Genomic DNA, 23,517 nt, shown 5'->3' on the forward strand with positions numbered 1-23,517 from the left:
TCATTAAGCACAAACTAATATTATGCATTCACAGATTGGTAATTAACCGTTGAATCAAATCTCCTCACAGCTTCATATTGTGTATGTAGTTCAGCTAAGACAGCAGTCCCAAACAAGTTTAAGAATCCTACTCAAGTGTACTTGATACGGTTTATTCCCTGGAAAGTGCCTTCAGGACTTCACTATGTTTTGTTTTTGGACTTTAGAACTTCTGCTAATTACTGAAAAAGCATCAGCTCGACTGCACTGGTTCCCCTGTTGAAAGTGTTTGTGTTCAGCACGACAATGAAGATGAATCTATTATACTGCTGAACACTGTGTTCTGAAGCCATGATTTTCATTGTTCCCCAAGGTTTGCTGAGGTGAAGTCCCCACAAGCTGGGGGGTTGGGGGGGGGAAGAAAGAAAAGGATTCTCCTATTTTCACAAGTCCCAAAACGGAGGAACTATCTCCTCAGAAATTATTCCCACCTTTTCCTCTGAGTACCTCTCTAGAATAATCAGTACCAGAGCCCATATCGCTTTAAAGCATAACAACAAAAGATTTTATTAAATGGATGTTAAAGCTGAACTTTCCTTGGTAAGGCTGAGGAACAAACATATAACAAAAAACAGAAGTATATATGATCATTCTAGTATTTAGGCTGCCATATGGTCCAAAGCCCAAAGGTGAGTTGGTTGGGTCCCTGTCTAGAATCTCTGTGTCCACTGGCTTACACCAAGAAGAGTCACAACTATCCCCTCTGGAAGCTGGTCTTCCACTTTAAAACTGACCAGTCTCCCTCAGGCACTTCCCTGCAGCCATATCTGGGAAATCTTCCCTTTAGGGAGAGTAAACAAACCCCAATGACACTTTTCTAGGGTCACACTAATTTTATTTCTTAGCCCTTTCAGTTTTTCAGACTCAGACTCCTTTCTCAGAGTCTCCCTTCCTGGGACTCTCCCTAGAGAACACCAAACAACAACAAAAACCCTTCAGCACCCTTGCTGTCTCTTTTTCAACCTGCAGGCAATTCCCCCTCTTTTTCAACCTGCAGGCAAATCAGGACCGGGCAGGGATTAACCATTTGCGCACTGTCTTTCACTTGAAACCACTTCCCAAATATAGGCATTTGTCACATATGTCCCACCCCGAAATACCCCAATCAGTTCAAATACCACAATAACATAATCAACAATTCAGTTCAGAAAGAAAGGAAAATTAACATCAGTGCCTAAGAAAACACTGTAAGCTAAAATTAATAAATGATACTGTTGAACAAACTTATGTTTAAAATAGACTACTAGTTTAGAATCATAGAGTTGGAAGAGACCCCAAGGGCCATCAAATCCAACCACCTGCAATGCAGGGACACATAATTAAAGCACTCCTGACAGATGGCCATCCAGCTTCTGTTTAAAAACCTTCAAAGAAGGAAACTCCACCACACTCTGAGGTAGTGCATTCCACTATCAAACAACCCTTATTGTCAGGAAGTTTTTCCTGATGTTTAGGTGGAATCTCTTTTCCTTCACCTTGAACCCATTACTCCTGGTCCTAGTCTCTGGAGCAGCAGAAAACAAGCTTGCTCCTTCATCAACATGACATCCCTTCCAATATTTAAACATGGCTGTCATGTCACATCTTAATCTTCTCTTCACCAAACTAAACATATCCAGCTCCCTAAGCCTCTCTTTATAGGGCATGGACTCCAGACCTTTTACCATTTTTGTTGCCCTCCTCTGGACCCGTTCCAACTTGTCAATATTCTTCTTGAATTGCGGTGCCCAGAACTATACACAATATTCCAAGTTTGGTCTAACCAATGCAGAATAGGGAGGTACAATTACATTCCTCAATCAAGATATTATACTCCTATTGATACAGTCCAGAATTTCATTGGCTTTCTTGGCCACCGCATCACACTGCTCACTCATGTTCAGTCTGTGATCTACTAAGACTCCTAGATCCCTTTCACATTTAGTGTTGTCAAGCCAAGTGTCCTATATCTGTGCATTTCATTTTTTTTCTGCATAAGTGTGGTATCTTCCATTTATCTCTGTTGAAATTCATTTTGTTTGTTTCGGCCCAGCTCTCGAAACTGTCCAAGTCATTTTGAATTCTGACTCTGTCCTCTGGGGTATTAGCTACCCCTGCTATCTTGGTGTCATCTGCAAATTTGATTAGCATGCTCTCTATTCCATCATCCATGTCATCAATAAAAATATTGAATAGCATTGGGCCCAGGACAGAACCATGTGGCACCCCACTAGCCACTTCTCCTCACGATGAAGATGAGCCATTGATGAGCACCGTTTGAGTCCCGTCAGTCAACCAATTAGAAATCCATCTAATAGTAGCATAGTCTAGTCCACATTTCACTAGCTTACTTGCAAGAATATTATGGCTTTAGTAAAGCTTGTCAAAAACTTTACTAAAATCAAGGTATAGTACATCCACAGCATTCCCTTCATCTACCAAATTTGGCAAGTAAATGAATGCATACCCATGCCAGCTAATATATGCCTACAGTTTTGATAATACGTAGAGCATGGGCTAGGGGTTCAGACACACAGCAAAGTTATTAAATGAATGATTCACTGCATGAGTAAAACTCTCTGAGCATTCCTGGGCTAAAATATTATGGCCTTAGGCCATGTGAATTGGCTTTCACTTTTATAACATATTCCAAAAAGTAAACCATAAGATGCAAGTATGATGCTACCACTTACACTCAATAGTAGGAGGGGGACTGTCATGTTCAATTTGTCACTGAGGAAGCCTTGGGTGAGTCTAACCTACTCCACTGAAGTTTGGGGGTAGAATAAACACTGCTATGAACTCCTTAGAGAAAGCACAGGATACATGTTAAATTCATTATTTGGACTATGCAAGGAGTAAGAAACCAGCCTGCATGTCAGGTCTGGGGTTGTATTTGCAGATCACATGCAGACATACTAGCTACAAGCAATATTCCTTTTTACAGCATTGAAAGGAAGGCAGAGATTGTACTTGAGCACTACAGACAATCACTGCAGGTTAAGAAGTATTTGAAGGTCAGTTAGCTTTGCTACACAATTGACTCCTGCTGAGAGCTGTTTGGGAAGAATGGCTACCTGGCTGTGTTGGTATTGCTGTCTAAGAATGAGGTGGTATCCATCATTTGAGGACAGAAAAGGAGGAGTGCTTCCTCTTTGGGTATATATCTCATATCGTTAGTCCAATTACTATTTAAGCAGCAAAAATAAAAATAAGAATTTTGGCACCTTAAAAACTAATGCAGTTATTGTAGCAAAGCTTTCAATGGCTAGATCAGGTGTCTGAATCCAAATTTCAGTCTTTAGTAACTACTTTAATAATTACCTTTAATTTAGTAACTACCTTTAATAATTACTATAACTGGCAACAACAGTAAACCTAATTATGTTACTTTCACATCTGAAATGAGTGAGATTTAAGTAATCTCTGTTTTACCTCTGGTTGGCACAATTAAACCTAGTAATAAATATAAATTAAACAATAGCACAATGAAGCCTCCCTTTTGGAAAAAAAATAGTTTAACATCAGGTTGCAGGACTAACTGGAAGGCTGAACAATTTTGAGGCAGGCTCACAAATCCACCCTTACTATTTTTTCCATGAATCTTTATTAGACATAGTAGAAAAATTAGAGGTACTGCAGAGTCATTGAGATTTATTATTGACTCATGTTGATTGGGAAAGGAAACCCAATTATGCAAACAGAAGTATAAGTCTGCCCACAGTCAGTTCTTTCATATCCAACTACACCTTAGAGTTTATACAATCATTCTGAAAATCTTGACAGTGTTGATCATCTCAGTGTTTCAGTGGTGATAACTTTAGATGTAATGAGAAGGTTTGCCATGAAGTTATTATCTTCCACTTGACAATGCCCATTAGATACTGCAGTATGATAACAGTAAAGTAACTGATACAACTCGAAGACTTCCTTCTCACCTGAATATATTTCCACTCTGGGGAACATGCAGATGGGTATTTATTAATTAAAATGCAAAACAAACAACATTGTTTTCTAAATACAGCAAACACGCAGTAGCCAAACAGTATTATTTCTGACTTTTGGGAACAAATGAAAACTAATAATGACAGTTATACTTGAGCCTCATTGTCTAAATTCATTATACCCAGCAGTGGGTTTCAAGAGGGACAAAAAGGAGAGCACCTGACAGAGCCAGTATGTACCTGACAAGGATGTCATCCATCCAGAACAGTTATTCTATCTCTTTGCCAAACAGTATTATCATGAAAGACATTTCTATGCATAGGTTTCCATCTGTTTTTCCAGATTTTATTACTCCTGAAAGCAAAAACCATTTAGTTCTATGGGGCTGTGCCTACAGTGTCCTAGGCAGGGACAATGTAATGTGCTTGAACATACTACAAGGCAAAATGGACTGGGGGAGGGACAGAAGCTACCTCAAGCTATATTCTGAATCCTCAGTGACAGGGAGCCCAAACAGCATGAGAAAGAAGCAAAGATTTTATTAGGGAATGGGAATAGAGGCTTTGCCTCCTACCTAGCGAGAACTCACCATCTTAGTTGACCACCTGACTTGCAGACTTGTGGGTGGGGGAACTGCAGCAATTTCCCATGCACACATTGATATCAATACAAGAGAGACTAGTGATAATCCATACATCACCATTTTTCTTCTCAGTAGGGACCCAAAGCAACTTGCAAGATACAAAAATACTATTTAAATAAACAAACAGAAAAAACCCCATCCAAAGATCAAGTCAAAGGCAACCATTCATGGACTGAGAGCTAAGAGTCAAGACTTCCCCACCTCTGCCCTTTAGATCAAAGTTCTGACCACACCAGGCTTACATATGTGTGACAGGAATGGAAGAAATTCAACCAAGAGTTTAATCAGCTGGCAAACCTATTCCCAGAACTTATGTTTGGAAAAAAAAAACCACACCCCAGTCTCTTATTCATAGAAACAGTGTCATCAGTGATGTAGCTATAGATTTTTATGTGGTGGGTTTGGGGGTGGGGCAACATCTTTCCAATCCCTGCCCCCAGCCTCAGTGCTTATAAAAGCAGCTGTCCAAGGCCAGGGATGGCAGACTCCGCCCCCCACTGGCTGGGCTCCCAGCTGGCAGCTCCTTCTGCCCTCCCCTCTGGGCAAAGATGTAGCAAGGGAAAATGGAGCCCAGTGCAAAATCTTAGTTTTGTGTCCCCCCCATGGGCAGCCACTGTGATGCTGGAATTCACCCCCAAACAGCATCACTTTCAATGGTGTTTAAACTAGGGAACCCAGATTCTCCTTTTAAATCCACCTTAAAGGGAGAATCTGGGGTCCCCAGTTAAAACAATATTGAAAGTGATGCTGTTTTGAGGTGGATTCTCCCTCACCCTGAAGCAGTATCACTTTCAATGTTTAAACTGGGGACCTCAGATTCTCCCTTTAAATCCATGCCGAAGGGTGTGGATTTAAAAGGAGAATCTGGGGACATTTGAGGGGTGTCTGCTGTCAGGGGTGCAATTGTTAAGCTAGCAGCACCAAACTTTCAGATTATCTTTAGGAGCCTCTCCTGATGATACCACCCAGGTTTGGTTCTGGAGGTCCAAAGTTATGGACTCTCAAAGTTGTAGCCTCCATCTTCTATTAGCTCCCATTGGAAACAATGGGGGATGGGGGCTCCCCTTTGGGAGTCCATAACTTTGGACCCCCTGAACCAAACCTCATCAAACCTGGGTGGCATCATCAGGAGAATCTCCGCCCAAATTTTTTTCTGACATTTTGGTGCTGCTAGCCTAGAGGCTGCGCCCCCTACAGACCAAAAACTGAAAAACACTAAATATTAAAAAACCCACAAACGGGGGCGGAGCTTCAAACGTGTAATGGGGGGGTTGAACCCGAAACCTCCCTTACCTACGTCCTTGAGTGTCATGTATATTACTACTTTACTGAGACAAGTTCCTTTCTGCATCCTAAAGAATCTTGGGCTCATTCCGCTCATGCAGAATAATGCACTTTCAAACTGCTTTCAGTGCTCTTTGAAGCTGTGCGGAACAGCAAAATCCACTTGCAAACAGTTGTGAAAGTGGTTTGAAAACGCATTATTTTGCGTGTGTGGAAGGGGCCATAGAGTTGTAAAAGACCACAAAGGTCAACGTCCAACCCCCCTGCAATGGAGGAATACAAAACACTCCTGATAGGTGGTCATCTACCCTCTGTTTAAAAACCTCCAAAGAATGAGACTCCACCACAATCTGAGACAATGTATTCCACTGCTGAACAGCCCTTACTGTCAGTAAGTTCTTTCCAATGTTTAGGTGGAATCCTTTTTCCTGTACCTTGAATCCATTACTCCTTGTCCTAGTCTCTGGAGAAACAGAAAACAAGTGTGCTCCCTCTTCAACATGACATCCCTTCAAATATTTAAGCATGACTCTCATGTCTCCCCTTAACCTGCTCCTTTCCAGACTAAACATACTCAGCTCCCTAAGTCTCTTTTCATAAGCTATGGATTCCAGACCTTTTACCACTTTGAAATCCATTTTGAAAGGATCTTTCCTCCAATGGAGAAGCTACTGAATGTATCATATAGCTAGTTTTACGTTAGCTTTATTTGCTGTTGCTACTGTCATCACAAAGCCAAATAGTATTGACCTATGGGAATGTCACTGATCCTAGCAATAGCAAACAGATCTTTTAAAAAAATGTGAACGCACTGACTTGCTCTAAAAAGTCCCTGACAATGGGGCCATGGCAGGGTGAATTAGTGAATGCCAGCAAAATTGTGTCCATTGTGTCTGTGTGAAAGAGTGAAATGATGCATAGTTCTAGTTCCTTTTGAGGGTACAGTTGATATTTAACATTTTTTCTCTAAAATATTCCCAACTCAGCCCTTCTGATCATTAATACCTGGAGGGGAGTTTGGCACAGTCAATGAGGCTCACCATTATTTTAGCCACCATCTAAGAGGACAGATACATTTTGTGTTGGTTTGTCCAGTCTAGATGCTAATGTGAGAAATTGTTAACTTGGTAGATTTTTGTATAGTATTTTAACGGTTCTCTTTTTATGTGGAGTTTTATATATTGCTCTGATTTATTTTTATCTGCTATTTTGCCATGTATAAAATTGAACATTAAAAATGAAAATAGCATTTTTCTATTAAATGTATTTGATGATATGTAAGTAAAATATATCCTATGTTTAATGGCTTTAAATTTTACACTATACATTTACGTGCCTCGTACTACAGTGTATTATTATATGTTTTTCCTTTCCATTCACCTTGACTTTTAGCCGCAGAACCTTAGGCACGAGCATCTTATAAAGCAGACGGCATACATTAACCTGCAGGCTACCGATTCTGATATTACCACACATGTAGCCTCCTATAAAAATGCATTTTAAATATCAATTGCCTCATTACCTTACCTTATCCTTTTTTTGCTTTTCATCCTGATATATGGTCCAGTGCTCACCATCATTGCTATAGGCAAGTTTATAGGAGCCCACAAACTGTACGTGACCAAAATCTTTTGCTCCTTGAGTAATAATGCCAGTGACTTTTGTAGGAACAAGGAGGTCAATCTATAAAATACAAATAAACAACAGTGTACAGTTAAAATGCTCTCAAATTGCCTTCTTGAACAAGTCAAAGAAAAGGCAAAACTGAAAATGTTAAGAGAAAATCATTAGTACCTTCATAGTTTGGATTCATACAGTTTGTCATCAATCAAATTAGTTTTGCAGCATCAATATATCTAATTCTCAACATGGTCAAATATGTGGATATTTACTACCAGAGAGTGGAGCCATGAACAGACTAGACCGACATTTTTACAAACCTGAAAAAAAAGACTCTAGGTTTGCAGAAAAATGTTTTTTTTAATTAATCAGGGATTTAAACCACCCAAAATTATAGAAGTGCTTGTAAATCTAATACATGTCTTCTCATTTGCCATTGTGGGGGTTGCTAGTAAACCACAACATTATTGCCAGCCTTTGAGCTTTGGTTTCTGTCAGTAATAGGAAAAGGCAGGAGCAGGGCCTTTCCCAGGATTGCTTTGTGGGAGGACTTATCATGGCTGGGCTCACAACCAACTACCAGTGAATTGATATCACAGGGCTCTCATGACTCACCTGGGTCTGAAGGATGGATTTAAGTTGCTTTGGGTCCCTACTGAGGATATAAGTGGGGTACAAATGAAATAAATAATAACAAATAACCCCCATCAGACGATGGAGGACAAATGAACAGTAGGTTGGCTGGTGGGTGGGAAGAAGTGCAGGAAGCAAAAAATGGGGAGAAGTTATGTGGGAAAGAGGAGGGAACGAGAAAACAGTGGGGAATGAAAAAATGAGATGTCCCTGCATGTCCTTGAAAGGCCCCTGCTTATCAGTTTATTTTTTCTGATTGACAGAGCTGCAAAATGAAAACAGGGGAATTTATAAAACCCCTCAAAAAGTCCATGGTATGCTAAAAATTGTAAATCTAAAAATAAAATAAAATACAAAAAAACTCCCAAAGCATTAAATCATCCCAAAATACAAAAAAAATGCCTGTAGCTTTGTGAAGGTCCACTGAACTCTAATGGCTGCTGGGGGTTGCTAGACAACCATAACAATATTGCCAAGCCTTCCATACCTTCATTTCTTTAAAACAAAATTGGAGGAGGAGGAGGTCTAAGTTCCCCTGGAAAAGGTCCAGCCCATCCTCCATTGTGGAATTCCCTGGTGAGAGAGAAATCACTGAGGACAGGCTCAGAGGTGACTACCAGAAACTCCCAACTCACAGAACTTGGTATTCTCCCAGTGTTGACAACCACTGTGCAACTAGGGCTGTTCATCACAGCCTGGCTTGGCCCCGGCTGCCATGAAGCCAAGGGAGAGACTGTCATGGGTACAAAAGGAGGGAAAGCTGAAGGGACAGACAAAAGTAGGTTGGCTGGCAAATGGGAAGGAGAAAAAGAAGCAGGCTTAGAAACAACACCCACTGCACTGTGGGACATATCTCGATGCTAGAAGTGGCCATTGCACCACTGGGTGTGGCCTGCCATTGACAGCTACCATACAACTTCTAGCATCCTAGCACAGGATACAGACTCCCACAGTTAGGTTCAGTCCTGTACTGGCTGCTACCATGCAACCTGAGCAGACTTTTCCCAGGAAGAGGCTACTAGGGAGAGGGAAAGAGGGAAAACGTGAGATGGGTTCAAATAAAAGTAGGGTGGTTGGTTAGGTGATGAGGAGAAGAGGAAGTAAGGAAAGGGAACAGATATGGGGCTGCCAAAAGGAGAGAAATATGAAATACTGTGAAGATGGGGATGTGAGGAAATGAGATTTTTTACATATGTCCTTACAGCTGCTCACATGTTTTAATTATTAGTTATGACATCCCCCAAGCCCCCCCCCCTTGCAGCTTGGATGGTCCAGTGCTCACCATTTTTTTTAAAAGAAAACCCTCAAACTGAACAAAAGTAATGAAAACCTCCAGAAATTCCAGCAATTACATCCAGACTAATTTTCATGTTGTTATATCAGCATTTTGGCCAAACCTTTCTGGTTTGCAGTGCTTATGTAATTCATTCTGACAACATGTCTGGAACTAAGATTCTTGTGTTCTCATTTTATTGTAAGGATCCAATGCTGGGAATTAGCAACCAGTTTCCAGTAAAGCAAAACCACATACAAATGATTCCCTGTTGTAGGCTACATATGTTCTTAAAGCAAATGTTTTTATCTTCTCATGGAGACTTGTTTGCCACAGCTGGCAACAGAAATTACATGTAATCATTGTATCATGGGTAGATTGATGAACTGAGCCCTTCATTGAATTGAATGTGTTCATATGGGAAAAGAAATGTGTGCATATAAAATTTTCACCTTTTTACCATGTCATCACAAAATATGGGTTTTCTGGGCTATGTGGCCATGGTCTGGTAATTTTTGCTCCTAACATTTTGCTTGCATCTACAGCTGGCATCTTCAAAGGCATGTTGTGTTGAGATGTGTTTCTCTCCATGGCACAGTTATGGAGTGATTGTGTGATGGGGTATATATCTTGTTCACCTTACAGGTGGGGAGAGGTGAGGTGCATTTGCATCTGTCCAGGTGGAGGTCATTTGCAGTTTTTATTTGAATGTCTGGGGTTTTTATTTTGGTGTTTTTAGTACTAGTAGCAAGGTTTGGTTGATTTTCAGACTTTCTTCCTTTTTGTTCAACTGTCCCGTGTTTGTGGATTTCAGTGGCTTCTGACATAGAAGCCGTCAGAGTTGTCAAGAATTTCTGGTTTCTTCAAATAAGATCCTATGTCTGGCTTGATTTAGAGCATATTCAGCTACTGATGATTTCTCAGGTAGGATTAGTCAGCAGTGCCTTTCATATTATTTAATTTTTGTTCAAATGCTGCATTCTGTAGTCCCTACGTATAGTTGTCCGCAGCTGCAGAGTATGAGCTAGACTCATGAAGAGGCAAGGGGGGAATTTTTCTGGGGGATATGAAAACTGTTCAAAGGTTATGTTTTTCCATATATTTTCCCATTTGATCAGTGATTTCTTTGATATATGGTAGAAATACCTTTTCTCTGAGAGGCTGTTTTTCCTCAGTCCTGCAGTTTTTTCTTGTTTTTTTAGCTCTTTTGATTTCTGTTTCAGAGTAACCATTTGCTTGCAGAGCCCAGTCTAGATTATTCAGTTTATCAGTGAGAAGGTGAGGTTCACAGATCTGTTTTGCATGGTTTTGATTGTGCTCCTTTTTATTGTGGGTGAAGATTGAAGTTTATGTGTAGCTATTGTCTATATGGGTAGGTTTTCTATAGACTGTGTTTTGTGGATGACCATGACATCCAACAACTAATTGTTGGTTTGTTTTGTGGATGACCATAACATCCAGAAATGGCAATTTCCCCTCGTTTTTCCCCCATCGGGATTTAAATGTTTGGGTGGATGCTGTTACATTATGCATCTTAACCAAGGAGGCAACTTTGTGGTTATTCACATGGAAACCACATACAGTATTCTTCTTGATCCTTCTTGTGTCCTTCTAAAAGATGGCCTAATATATTTTTTCTTATATGTTTTCATTGAAAGGACTGGAGTGCAGAGAACAATCTTTGAGGATCTTTTACATCCATGACAAAACCAAGGTAGATAAGCAAAGGGATTCTTGACATTATCTTGTTCAAGTCAATACATGGCTTGTTCTTATCAGAAGGAACCTATTTATGCAAATATTTCAGCTTTACAGATTCATAATATGTGATGAAGTCAGGACAGAACAATCCTCCTTCCTGCCTATGTTTTTGCAAAGTAGCAACATTATTTCTTATTTGTCAAAATGATTTTTGAGAATTATTTTTGTGAAGTATTTAATATTCAAATATTAAATGTAACTGGTACATTTTAGAGCACAAATCATTTTCCAAGTATGAAGTATGTAAGAAAGACCAAATTCATAAATAATTCTTAATCTGTGCCTATAGGGTTGAGTGACTATCATTATACAATTGATAGCCATTTCCTTAGGTAACAAACCAGAGCAGAGAAGCACTGAATATTAGCAATTCTTTTTTGAAAAAAAAAACCTTTTAAAAAAAGCCAGCATGGTATAGTAGTTAAGACTCGAATCTGAAGAACCATATTTGTTTCCTCACTCCTATACATAAAGCCTTCTGGGTGACCTTTGGCTACTCACAGATCTTCAGAACTCTTTCAGCCTTACCTACCTCACAAGGTATCTGTTGTGGGGAGAGGAAGAGTAGGAGTCCGTACGCCACTTTGAGACTCCTTATAAAAGAGAAAGGTTGGGTATAATATCTTAATTGAAGCCTAATGAATCAGTTTTGTTTTATATGTTTGGTAACATTCCATTTTTCAAAGTACAGCCTGCAACAAAATAATACATTTATCTAATAGTCAACATGACCCCAACTACAGATTCTTAAATCTACAGATCAAGGCCACATAGTCAGACAAGAGCTCCAGATTATTCACAAAAATTTGAAACCTGAAAGGGGGGGGGGTTATCCCTCCAAATAGAGAAGTGTTTATTTGAACATGCACATGCAACACTCCTGTATGGGAGCTGCTGCCTTATGAGCAGGGGAGGGAGCAGATAGGTACACTGATTGTGGCAGACGGAAGGGAAGTTCAGGAGGGGGTGGAAAGAGCAGTTGCTGCTCCTGCCCCTCTCCACCACTTGGGGCAGTAAGGGAAGGGTAGGCACTTTGGGAAGCAGGTAGTGGCAGCTGGGTGGGCTATCTTGTAATCGGTCAACTTGCAATTGAGTGGGGAGAATGGGATGATGACAAGAGAGAAATCAATGAGAGCAGTAATGAAGGGGACAGATGGCCATGCAAGCAAAACAGTATGGAGAGGGACTGGTGGGCAGACTGAGAAAAGTGATGGGGTGATAGCAGGGAGGGCTGACAGGGAAAGAGAGGGAAGTGGGAGGATAAGAGGGAGCTGGGGACCAATGCTAGGAGCAAGGAGGGAGAAGTAGGGTGTGGAAGAGAAAAAATGGAAGGAGGAGGTAGCAGCAGGAGGAAAGGGCATAGAAAGTTGTCTGGGAGGGTGTGAGAAGCCAACTGAGGAAGCAAGGGCCATTGAAGGAATTTCTCCATTGAGTTTCTCACAGGTTCACATGTTCTAAACTAATTGCCCTGACTTCAAAATTTCCTTTAATATTTTTTCCATGAGCAAATCTTTACAGTTAGTCATTCCATCCAAATAGCAAAAGCCAGTACAGAGCCACTCTTCAGTAAATGTGGGAAAGGGAATAAAATGATACCATTTCTTGAACCATAGTTCATGGCTAATTATAGATTTAATAATTTCAAAAAACATTAGATCATATATGTTAAAATTTTGCTATGTTTGAAACAAACATTCATACATAAAATGCTTTTTCTGCATCAGTAAACATTAAGGATATTTATTCTTTGTTCAGAAATAGCTGGATAAAGCTATACTTTAAGAAATATACTTTGTTCAGTATAATAGCTAAGGTATCACTATCTTTTGAAGTTCTTCCTATCAGACCTGTTTGATCACAATGTACATTTTTCGCCATAACTATTTACAGACTTTTAACCAAAATAACTGTAAACCTTTTTGTAACCTATAGTCAAAAACATTATAGGCCTATAAGAAACTTAATCAAAAAGATTTTTATTAATTTTACAAGTAAGCACTACCATGATTTTTATCATAGAAAGGTTATCATAGAAAGGTTAACACTCAGTGAAAAACATTAGATCTTTCTCTATTATTATTTGCTAGTCTTCAAAATTAATTGGTGAGAAAAAAAATGGAGGGATAGAACAGGATTTTTCCTTTTTTACTAGATAACAAGCCAAAAGTATATTCCCCATATTGCTTTTTTTCCATAATTTAATTGTTTAGAAAAACATATGGCTTTACTGGCTTCCTTAGTAAATAACATATCTGTTTTCTATAAACTTGTAATTGTTGTTTGATTTCTGTATTTAGAAAACATTTGTGTTTGCTCACTAGCTGATTAATTAAAGCAATCAAATTTTCCTTTAAAATTATTACATGTTTGCCTTTTCTGGACTGAAAGGCAACGTATCAGGTTTTGGTTGTGTCCCCACAATTTTGCCATGGTTTGTCTACCGTCTTATTATAAAGAAGGAATTCATTAAGATGCTGTTCTGTGAAAGAAAAATGCTTTGCCTGCTTTACATGCATAATATTCATTCTCCAATGACATAGATTTTTGAAAATTACCATAACAAATTAATCCTAGAAGATATACAGTCTAATCCAGAGAAGGGGAGAATCTGGTTGTGATATGCCGCAATTTTCATGGTGTATCTCTATTCCCTACTATGAGGAATTCTCAGCTTTTTTTCTTCTTCAACTTTTGAGGGCTTCCCATGCTGTGGGAAAGCCCTCTGGAGGGGGCCAGGTGGCTCTTGAGAGGCACTATCCCTGCCCACAAGCCAGCTCTGGATTCAGTTGGAAATCTAATAAAGACTGAAAAATCTCAAATCTGCAATAGACTGTGGAATCTATTATCCTGCGTTTTTGCCGAACCTGCTTTGCCCGCATCTTTGCCGAACCTGCTTGAAAGTACTACTTTTTCAAAAAAACCACGTATTCGATCCAGTTTGGAGGAAAGGATTGGGGGCCTAATTCTGGCTCAAATTTCCCACTGTGGAGTGTGATGCAATCAATCAATGCGTGCGGTGCTGTTCTCGCGAGAGCATGAGAGAACGATAACCAACCAGAAACTTGAGCAGGCGAGACGTGCTGACGTAATAACGTGAGCATGTTTTTGTGAGAGGAAAAAAGGTACTGCCCCAACACGGCATGACAGCCAATCCAGCCAAGCCCATTGTGTGGTAGTGGGGATAGTTACATTTCTTGAATCCGAGATAGGCCTAGATGTCTTCACTGGAAACATGCTGCGGAGGGGAGGTTGAAACCTTGATGAAAAGATGCAGTTTATTTTCAAACTTGGTTTGATCTAGATTGAATTTCCCGGTGGGGATTCGGCCTTGGACCCTCCTGGACTACCATCACAGAACTCCAGATTCCCTGGATCTAGTGAGAAATAGTGCTATATACACCTTTTATATCTACTTCCTTTGATGCCACTGCTTACAAATTTCTTCTTTAAGCCTGTTCATGTGTGTATTATTAAATCTGTTAATATTTAGCAACAAGACCCTTTTTGGGTATGCTGCAACAGACTAGAATGGTAGAAATAGAGGCTGAGGCATTTTCCAAAAATTGCTGTTTAAATGAACTGCACACTGATGATAGAGAACTTGTGCAAAAGACAAAAAACCGGGAGATTTGGTCTTCTTTATAGCAGATGGCATCCCACCACCATAAGGACCAATGAATTTTCAGCAGTAGCACGTGGAATAAATACAACTAAAAAGACGAGGAGAAGAAAACCCAAAATGATAGGGTGAAATCAGGTGAATGATTTCACAGACACAGGGTTTGACCACTGGGAAAAACTGTGGAATGCTGTGCATGAGGAAAAGGTCTTGAGGAAAAGGTCAGTGAAAAGGCACTGACCATATGTAGATGCAGCTAAACAGCACTAGGAGGTTGAAAAGGTTACAATTCACTTCAGTGAAAGATATAATATCCTGAAGCAGACTGACAGAGGGAATTTTGGTGCCTTGTGTCCACATAAATGTGGAATGTTATAGAACAGATTTCTAAATTACCAGTTATAATGAGAAATCAGAAAAAATATCTTTTTGGGCATTCAGTATGGTTCTAATAAAATGTGGGTGCCACTTTATATTCCTTTATCCATATGTCTCTCATCAGTAAATTAGCATTTTTATTAAGCAGCTAAACTGACTAAATAATCTCTGCCTTACTTCTGCATGCTTGATTCCTCGGTAAATAAAATCAGATCCTGTACTGAATTTCCTTCATAATTATTTTTAATTTTATGATTATAATTTGCTATGTTTGTTTTGGAACTGTACATCAGGTTACTTTATGATAATTTGGATTTTTTGTTTTAGTCAAGAGCAAACAATACATCTTTGATGAGCTGATAGTTATCTCTGGAATGTAGCTGCTTCTTTTCCACATCAATGACTTGTACCATAAGAACAGTGCATTACATTTTGCTCTGGGAATGCTACTTCTCTGCTTCCTTCTTACTGGATCCCTCCTACAGGTTCTGAAAGCTGCTCTTGAAGGTTCTGGGGCCTTGTGGAAAGACTTTAAGTAGATCCTCCCCCCTCCTGAGTAGAAGACATTACTGTCCTTTTTACTCAGGAAGCAGAACTGGATCGAAGGTCACATCAATAAAAACACAAGGATGTTGGTGACTTGGAGAACAATTGGTTATAATATGCTAACACTTCCATATTTAGATTTTTTCAGGGTAATAATGGTGATCTTTAGCTTACATATTAGACAATTTCATCAAGTCAGTGGATGTGGTTTTTTTCCCCCAAGGTCACTATAATGGATCTATGATGAAAAAGCTTGATTATAAAATTATCTTTTAAACATTCTGAATATTTGGGTGCTGTGTGGTTTCCGGGCTGTATGGCCGTGTTCTAGCAGCATTCTCTCCTGACGTTTCGCCTGCATCTGTGGCTGGCATCTTCAGAGGATCATTCTGAATATTAGTAATAAGATTTCCCCCATATTGAAGTTAATCAAGGTGACAATAAAGACTGATAACCCACATTGGCTACCATCCAAAAAAACACATTCCTGGAAGTAAGCCCCACTGACTAACATGGGATATCTGTGTAGCCCAGTTTAGGATTGTTCCCACTGTTCCTAAATATATTTTTCATTTATATATGTATATAAGTGATAAATCTTGGCACATTAAAAACCCTACAGGTTACCTGTTACAGCTGAGGGAGAACTTATGTCTTTTAGCTGAAAATGCTGAGTGGTATATTTCTCTTATGAATAAAGTTTTCAGATTATTAAGAAAGAATCTGACAGATTAATCATGGTCACATTGGCTCTTATTCCAATTTACTCCAGACTTTTTTATATAGGGCTTTTCCCCACTTACCTTGGTCCAAAGGTTGCTGCGCGCAACTCCCAGCATGCGCCATTTCTGATGCGCACCCGGGCTTCAAAAGGCGCCGTTTCAAAAGGCGCCAGGAATGACGCACGCTGAGGGGGTGCAACAGCAGCAGCATCGGGGCGGCTGCGTTGTCGCTGCCCCTGTAGTGGGGAGTGCTGGGAGACCCCGCGCTACTTGAGGAGAGTAGCGCACGGCTTAAGGTAAGTGGGAAAATGCCCGTAGTCATTTGCTTCTCAGCTGGAAAAAAAGTTAATCCTAAATTAGCCACGGTTCCTTGAAGAACCACTTAAATTTGATAAACTGTTGTAAAAGTTTGAAAATACCTTCAATTAAATTAAAATAATGCTGAGCAAAAAATCTAACCTTATCTTTTCCCTAAGATATCTTTGCATATTCAGATAGTCTTTCTTGTTTAGTAATGAAGGCTTCTTTCTCTGACATGATGACAATCCAGGATTCTCAGAGGAAAACCAAAGGCTCCAAGGCACATTTAAAATGGCACATTTCTCTGTATGCATAGTTTTGCTTGACTGAATTGCAGTTTCATTGTTTAAATATCTTTTATGACAGCCTAGAATAACATGCAAATCTAGAAGAGTTTTGTAGTCTGTTTCACATAAAGATGATAGTTCAGTCAGTTGAGGTGCAGCAGTTGAAAAGTTGTATGCTTCTGCATTATAATATAGTCCCAAATGAATATAAGAATTATCATTGATTTTATGCACTGCCTTTGTCAAAATCATTATTTTGTATATTATTGAACATGGTACTTAGATACAAGAGCATGTATGCAAAAATGTATTTTCACTTTCAAATGGGTGGGGGTAGCAGGTCTAGGTAGACACTAGAACCCAGGCAGAATATTCTACAACAAAAAAGATTTGGCATGCTTTGTTCTGTGGTGGAGGAGTATACAATCTACTATCATCTTTATGCAGAACAGAGTATAAAACTTTAGTCTTATACACATCAATTAACAACTAAATTGGAGACCCAGCACTGGGGATGGAGTATATTCCTCTCACACCATAAAGTCAGGACAATAATATTTTGAGCAAACCAAAGTAATCATACCCCCACCCAAACTGTCATTAGTCATGGTATAAAGGCATTGTCCTGTCTTTTCTCCCCACATGGTTTCCTGAACTTGGGGTACGTGTGTGAAGAAGGTGGATTTTACAGGGGGAATGGCAATGGGAGAGAACAACCTGTCTCCCAGAACTACAGTCTCGATCTAATTCATTAGCTAGCATAAAAGTGTTGGAATAAGCGACTTCTGCATGCCTGGACACTGGGGGGTGCTGTATATCACTCTAACTGTGATGTTGACTCTCTTGTTTGCCCTCCTTGTCTGGGCCAGGAGACCGCCCACTAACTTCCTTTCTTCCCCATGCTAGCTTCACTTCTGCTCTAGCCTTTGAACCGAGCGCATGGTCAATGGCAGCCTGCTCAGTGGGGCCTTTGCCACTGCAGCATCCTCTCACCTCCACACACGTGATGGCGCGTTAGTTGTGCCCACTTGTCATAGGGAAAGCATTCTCTTTAGACTAGGTTCTTTCTATCTACCTTTCTTGGAACAAAGTTGTGAACTGAAGATGATTGAATAAATGTAAGTTTTACTCTTTACATTTATGTCTCTGGAGAAGTTTCTACACAAACTGCATTCACACACACCTACTGGGTACACACATCCATGACTCTAAAACGTAAATCTAACGGGTGGTAGCAGAGATTGATGGTTATTTTGAAGCCCAGATATTTTAAAGTTGGAGCAGATTTTTTTTTCCTTGCATGGCTTAGCAGCCATTGCCTTGGTTCTTGTGTTTCTTCTTGCTCACCTGGCTCTAACAGGCCAGCGAAAGTAACAAAAGGTTGCATAGCCTCGAAAGCTTGCTTCCTACTTTCTTGTGTGTGTGTGACTCATTGAGATTGCAGAAAAGACTTTTGCATTAAAATGGCTCAGCTGCAATGCAATTCTTGAGAAGCTTACAAGCCTAGAATTTCAACTCATGGCTCTACAGGATTCAATCCCAAGTAAATGAAGAGGCATAGGTTTTGTTGTTTTAACTACACCAAAACCAAACAGTGGGAAATGAAGAGACTAGATGGCAAAGAGCAGATGAAAAGGCCATGAATGTAATTGTTAGTACTCTCAAACTCACAACTGGTGTATGTTAAAGAACAAGATTCTGCCAAAGACATGCTAGAAGCATTAAAAAAGGGTCTTTGAGAGCAAGACAGAAATAGCAAAGTGAGTTTATATTCAAACAACTATTTTCAATCAAATTACAAGAAAATGGAGATGCTGATTGCCATATAGAGAAATTGCTGAATCTGATTGATAAGTTAGCAACCACTGGCACTACAGTTCTGGAGGAAGAACTGAAATTGGACTGCTTTTAAGCTCATTGCCTGAGAAATATCTTGCTAGCGCTTGTCTCTACTGTAAATGGCAAAGACTGCACATTTGAGGAAATTCTAGGACTAACTAGGTCTGAATTTCTGCAAGCAGCAAGAGTATCTCTCTGAGAGCAGAGGGAAGAATGGCTCAAGTTACATTGCCCAGAAGCCAGAGGCATGGAACTAAATCATTTGATACAGAAAATCCAATCCCACAGGGGAAAGGGAGGAGCCCACCCATCTGTTTCTAAGTGTAATAAACCTGGTCACCTCCAGAGGGGATACTTACGATGCAATAAGAATGCTTGAGACTGGCAGCAAGCCATCTCACACTGCTTATTCACACAGACAAAGGGATTTTACTCCTAAAAAATTCGCCTTCAACTTTTGCACAACCTACATGATACAAACTAATGAAAAAAATATAAGCCTTGGATTATTGATAGTGGTGCTTCTAGGGGCACATGGCTTCAGTGATGTTGCTTTGTTCAATGAATTAGATAGAGATGCTGGATGCAATGTGTATTTAGCCAATGGAAAACAGATTCCAGGAATGGAAGGGCAAGGATTACTTTACATTGCCGACTGATGATAATGGAACTGAGATTGTGGCTGAAAATGTCCTGTACATTGCAGATCTCGCGGCTAATCTGATCGAAGCGCCCCCACACTATCAGAAAAAGGATTTGCTGTTCACTTTGAGAATAATGTGTGCACTATCTCGTGGGATGGTGAGCTATATTCCACAGGTACCCTAAGAAATGGAGTCTTTGAACTGGACTGTGAGGAACCACAAGCCTGCACACAGCCAAGGCAACTTCTACCCAGCAGTCTTTGGAGCTCTGGCATAGGAGGTTTTGCCTTACCGTGATAAAGAGGCCATCCTGGAAGCTGAAAAAAGCAAGGACTTGGTAACAGGTATTTCTATAAAAGACTGTCCCAATGATAACCAATTGTGTGATTGTTGTTTAAGAGGAAAGGGAACTAGGCCTTCATTCCCTAAAAGCAAAGCCAAAGATGCTCTAAGCAGCCTCTTGACTTAATTCACTCTGATCTATGTGGACCAATCAAACCAGCATCAACTGGTAATAACACCTATCTGTTGTCTTTTATTGATGACTACTCGAGATACACTGTGTGTTATTTGCTAAAAGAAAAGTCTCAGACTGAACAGAAATTAAGAGACTATGTTGCTATGGTATCTAATAAGTTTAATAGGAAACCCAAGTGTTTTCAAACGGACATGGGAGGTGAATACAATTCCATATCTATAAACAATTTCTTGAGGGAACATGGGATCCAACACAGACTTACTGTAGCCCATTCGCCAGAACAAAATGGAATTTCTGAAAGAAGAAATCGTTATATAATGGACATGATTCGGTGCATGCTCATTGATTCAGGCCTTCCCCGCAAGCACTGGGGAGAGGCAGCAATGACTGCAGTTTACCTACAAAATAGATTGCCAACCAAAGCCACAGAAGCAACTCCATATGAGTTATGACTATATGCAGAGTTGTGCAGTTTGACGAGCGACCCAGAGATGGCAAGCCTGCTGTGATGGATGACCATTCAGAGGGAGATGGCGATAGCGACCAGCTGATCCTACATCGCCCAGAGTCCCAGGATGACATCACCGTGCAGATGCCAGCAAATGCTCAACCTGAAGAGGGAGCAGTGGTGGAAATCCCAGACCTGACAGGTGAGGCAGAGGAGTCACAGACTACTGCGGAGGCAGACAGACCTTTGGCCCTCAGGCGCTCATCGCGGCCTAACAAAGGGAGTTCCAGCGAAACTTACCTACCTTGCAAGCACTGCATGAACCAGCTTCATGGTCTGAGTTACAGCGAATGCCTGAACCAGAAGCAAAGAAGTGGAAAGAGGCAGCACAAGAAGAAATCGCTGCACTACATAAAAACCAAACATGGACTCTCACAGAACTACCTAAGGGTAAGAACGTTATCGGTTGTAAAATGGGTTTTAAAGCCAAAACAAGAGGAAGGTCAGATTGAGAGATATATAGCCAGACTTGTTGCTAAAGGATTCTCTCAGATCTATGGAACAGATTATGATCAGATTCCCTTTGCAACCTGTTGTAAAATATTCTACAATTAGAATGCTCTAAGCATTGCTGCATCTAGAAACATGAGAACTGAGCATTTGGACGTTAAAACCGTATTTTTTGCATGGCTTAAAATTGAACAGGAGCTATATATGGAAGCAACCACCAGGGTTCATAGATGAAAAGAATAAACATTTAGTCTGTAAACTTCAGAAAGGACTTTATGGATTGAAACAAGCAGCTAAAAGCTTGGTCAGATAAGCTAGCCAAGATGCTACTTCAAGTCAGGGCTTCAAACAAGGCAATGCAGACCCCTGTCTTTATAGCGAGGCACAGAAATGGGAGATGGACATATATCCTGACATATGTTGATGACTTGATTATTTGCCATGAAAATGAAACTGACTGTGCTGAGATTATATCCCAACTCAACAAGGAAGTAGAAGTCAAGCACCTGGGAGATGCCAGCTTCTACTTGGGGATCCAAATCGAACGTGAACTGGTGATGGAAGCTATCTTCTTAGCCAGAAGCAGAGAAAATATTGAACTGCTACAGAGTCTGAACCTGGAAGGTGTCAATCCAATGCTCTCCCAATGAGTTCTGATTTCTACAGACAAGTACTACCTGATGACTTGCTACCTGACAACAATGATTACAGGACTGCAATAGGCAAGCTTTTGTACTTAGCAATGACAACCAGACCTGACATTGCTACAGTCCGTGGAGTATATTGTCCAGAAGGGTTAGCACACCCACCACAAGAGAGACTGGACTGCTGTTAAACGAAAGTGGTGAGGTAATTTAAGCCCAGAGGTAATTCTTTAGACTTTAAACTGAAACTGCCAGCAACTAAAGATCCCACACTATTGGGATATGCTGATGCAGATTGGGCTGGAGAAAGAACAGATCTAAGATCTACCAGTGGCTATGTGTTTTTCTATGGAGGAAGTGCTGTAAGTTGGGCGAGCCGTAAACAAAGTGTTGTTGCTCACTCATCTACTGAATCAGAATTACTGTACCAGTTTCTGAGGCATGTAGAGAATTACAATGGCTTTCTAATGTGTTGTTAGAAGATTTTGGTATTGATGAACCTTTTACCTGCACAAATGCTAGAAGATAACCAGAGTTGAATAGCTCTTTCTCTTTCAGAGAAGAATAGTACACGTGACTAAAACACATTGGAATTAAGGATCAATATGTAAGACTCCTTACAGGCAGAAGGAACTGTGAAACTTCTCTCACTACTGTCCTACTGATATGATGACAGCAGACATGTTGACCAAACCACTGCCAAGAGACAAGTTCCAAAGCCAAGTGACAAACTGAACATTGTGATACCTGGAAAGCATGCAGTGCTCCTGGGAGGGAGTGTTGGAATAAGCCACTTCTGCATGCCTGGACACTCAAAGTGCTGTATATCACTCTAACTGTGATGTTGCCTCTCTTGTTTGCCCTCCTTGTCTGGGCCAGGAGACCGCCCACTAACTTCCTTTCTTCCCCATGCTAGCTTCACTTCTGCTCTAGCCTTTGAACCGAGCACATGGTCAATGGCAGCCTGCTCAGTGGGGCCTTTGCCACTGCAGCATCCTCTCACCTCCACACACGTGATGGCGCGTTAGTTGTGCCCACTTGTCATAGGGAAAGTATTCTCTTTAGACTAGGGTTCTTTCTATCTACCTTTTCTTGGAACAAAGTTGTGAACTGAAGATGATTGAATAAATGTAAGTTTTACCTTTTACATTTATGTCTCTGGAGAAGTTTCTACAAACTGCATTCACACACACTACTGGGCACATCCATGACTCTAAACGAAATCTAACAAAAAGAAGACACAAATGTTGACAATAAAACTAAAATAGGGTTTGGGTGCCTAAGGCATCATTTTCTACTTCTAGAGAATTTCATTTTATCCCATTGGAGTACTATTTGCTCTCCACTTGGGGGTTTGCTATCCTGAGTAAATTGTAGAATCAGCCACATGAGTTTGCATCATTTCCAAAACATTAAATGTCATGTGTGTTAGCTCAGATCTCAGGACTGGACATCTTATTGCACGCTGTCCTCCTATGGGGTGATGGACAAGCATATATATCCCCACATTCAGATTCCTGCTGTCAAGCCAGTCACTTGCCCTGGAAAGAACTTCTAGGGATCTATCCAGTCACATTTTGTTCCTGATTTCTCTTCAGCCACAGTACTTCCCCCCTTTTGTTTTGTACCCTCCTTCTATCCACCCACTTTGCACATATCAATCAATCTCAGGGGCTCTCTACAACGCAGAGAAGGGACTTCACACACACACACACACACACACACACACACACACACACACACACACACACACACACAGAGAGAGAGAGAGAGAGAGAGAGAGAGAGAGAGAGAGAGAGAGAGAGAGAGAGAGAGAGAGCAAGAAACTGGAAGGATCAGCCATCCCATTCCACTATCTTTATTTCCTCCCCTCTACCCCTACTTGTCTGCTTCTCAATCTTTCCATTCTGCCATCCTTTCTGTTA

General features: G+C 40.4%; 1 protein-coding gene across 1 annotated transcript in view; it reads right to left on the reverse strand.

Annotated features, from left to right (window-relative positions):
- The window catches only part of EDIL3 (EGF like repeats and discoidin domains 3), a 323,251-nt gene that overhangs the window by 22,827 nt on the left and 276,907 nt on the right, over nucleotides 1-23,517 (reverse strand). Inside the window, exon 10 of the mRNA XM_048502911.1 lies at nucleotides 7,418-7,573. Coding sequence (XP_048358868.1) covers nucleotides 7,418-7,573 — 156 coding nt within the window. The remainder of the gene's footprint in view (nucleotides 1-7,417; nucleotides 7,574-23,517) is intronic.

Source organism: Sphaerodactylus townsendi, linkage group LG07, assembly GCF_021028975.2.
Source record: "Sphaerodactylus townsendi isolate TG3544 linkage group LG07, MPM_Stown_v2.3, whole genome shotgun sequence".
Lineage (NCBI taxonomy): Eukaryota > Metazoa > Chordata > Lepidosauria > Squamata > Sphaerodactylidae > Sphaerodactylus > Sphaerodactylus townsendi.